At 34.9% G+C, this 1958-nt stretch overlaps 1 protein-coding gene across 1 annotated transcript in view; it reads right to left on the bottom strand.

Moving 5' to 3' along the window:
* Positions 1 to 1958, bottom strand: part of LOC119590743 (polycomb group RING finger protein 3-like) — a gene marked incomplete in the record, with an annotated part of 4110 nt that overhangs the window by 497 nt on the left and 1655 nt on the right. The window contains 5 exon segments of the mRNA XM_037939438.1: positions 1 to 171; positions 552 to 695; positions 811 to 950; positions 1265 to 1417; positions 1608 to 1717. Of these exon segments, the coding sequence (XP_037795366.1) occupies positions 37 to 171; positions 552 to 695; positions 811 to 950; positions 1265 to 1417; positions 1608 to 1713 (678 nt within the window).

Genomic DNA, 1958 nt, shown 5'->3' with positions numbered 1-1958 from the left:
CCAATTCCTTATAAGTATGTCTTATTAATCTACTCCTTAATCGTGTAAAATATCAATCCTCGGCCGGTAAGAGAGCATTAGCGGTGGACTTCGAAACCTCCAGCGCGTCACCTGTACGAACTTGAGGGTGTGATCCTTGCCGAGCATCTCATCATTGCACATTATGTCAATCTGAAATGGGACCATAATGAGAAAATGTGATTTATTTTTTTCAAACTTTGTGGTGTTTTCATGTAGGGTTAAAGCTATTTTATGGCAAGGTATCATATGAAGTCTTGAGATCTGACAACTTTTTAACAATTTGGAAGCTACAGAATTTAGAAAACAGTTAACTGTATTATCTTACATCATACTTTAGTGTATGAAAGGAAAGTTTGCAATATTTTTATTTAATCATACAACAATCAGCAATATGATTTTAAAGGTAAGATATATATCTTATTTCAGATACATGTGTTAATCAATTTCTCATTAAGACATGTTTGTAACACATACGAACAAACCTTACTCCAAAACAATCTTTCATTCACTCAATTCTCTCAACACCTTACCTCTCTATATTTCTGTGGTCCTTCTAAGACCTTAAGTGCTAAGAATTTCTTTAGATGCGTTATGGTTGCTTGTGCCGAGCAGCGGATAAATCTGCGTTTCAATGGAGCCAAGGTAGGGCACTTGCACTCCAAGCAGATGTTAACCTGGGATGAAAAATTGGAGTTATATATGACTGACAGATAAACCAAGAAAAACATATACCAAAGCAACATCACTTACATAAACATCATATGACCTAGAAAAACAATATATATATACCTGTTCATCTAATCTATGGTAGTCTGTATCATTCACAGCCTTATCATCTTGCTGGAGCTCCTCTTCATTAGCTTGTGGAAGATCTTTAGGACACACTTCCCCTCTGGCTCGGTAGAATTCTCTCTCTCGTTTTAATTCATCTGATGGGGATTACAATGCACACATATTACTTGAGTCTATATGTAACTTTATACACCAGTCTGTTAGCTTTGTATACAAGATGGAAGTTTTGAAAGACCTTGTATGCTTGAGATTACACACAGGCAGGTTATTTTCAACTCGTAAACATGCATACAATAAACAAGAATTTTGTATTTCTTTGTGCTTTGAGCTGGAAAAAAACAGCCTTGTTTATCATAATACATGAGAATTCCACGTCTATCATCAGCTGATGTCACAGCATAATAAAATATAAGTACTTCTACAGTTTTGTATACTGTGAAAAAATACTCACCACCTTGTAACATGGGAACCAGTTTAAACACAATGTCCTGCATTGTGCGGTCAAATGAGATATAATTTAGGGGGTGGGACTGATGAATGACTATGTCACATGTTGGACAGGTGTTCCGCTCCTCCAGGTGTTTCACTAAACAGGATTTGCAAACTGAAAAAGAAAAAAAAAGAAGGCCCTTACAATTTTGAAAGCCTATGAATTGCTGATGTGCCTTGCCTTGTAAGTGCATTCAAATCGATCTTAAAATACTATGGAATTGTTATTAATATCTTAACTAATAATGTAATACAACACTCAATCCAGAACTATCTGCAACCAAACAGAAAATAAAATGACTCACAGGTATGAAGACATTCTGTGACTGTTGTTGCGTCTACCAAGTAGCCTGAGCATATCGCGCACACAATATGCTCATTCAGGGTTTTCAGCTTGATTCTTCTCTCCATTATGCTGCAAAAGAAGAATGTTTTTCATGATCTTTAAAAGGAAAGGCAGTAATAAAAATAAATAAGAAATTCTAGTCATTCACTACTTATATAGAAATCACATAAATGTACTCTTAACAAGAATACACTTCATGTTTATAATGATCTAAGAAAACCAACATCCTAAAAAAAATGTACACACTAAATTAACTGGCTTAAAGTTACTGGAAAATGCATTTACACTTGAGTAAAGCAGACTATTGTAA

Source organism: Penaeus monodon, chromosome 27 (genome assembly GCF_015228065.2).
Source record: "Penaeus monodon isolate SGIC_2016 chromosome 27, NSTDA_Pmon_1, whole genome shotgun sequence".
NCBI lineage: Eukaryota > Metazoa > Arthropoda > Malacostraca > Decapoda > Penaeidae > Penaeus > Penaeus monodon.
The sequence above is the reverse complement of the archived record's forward strand: the minus strand, read 5'-3'. Positions and strand labels throughout refer to the sequence as shown.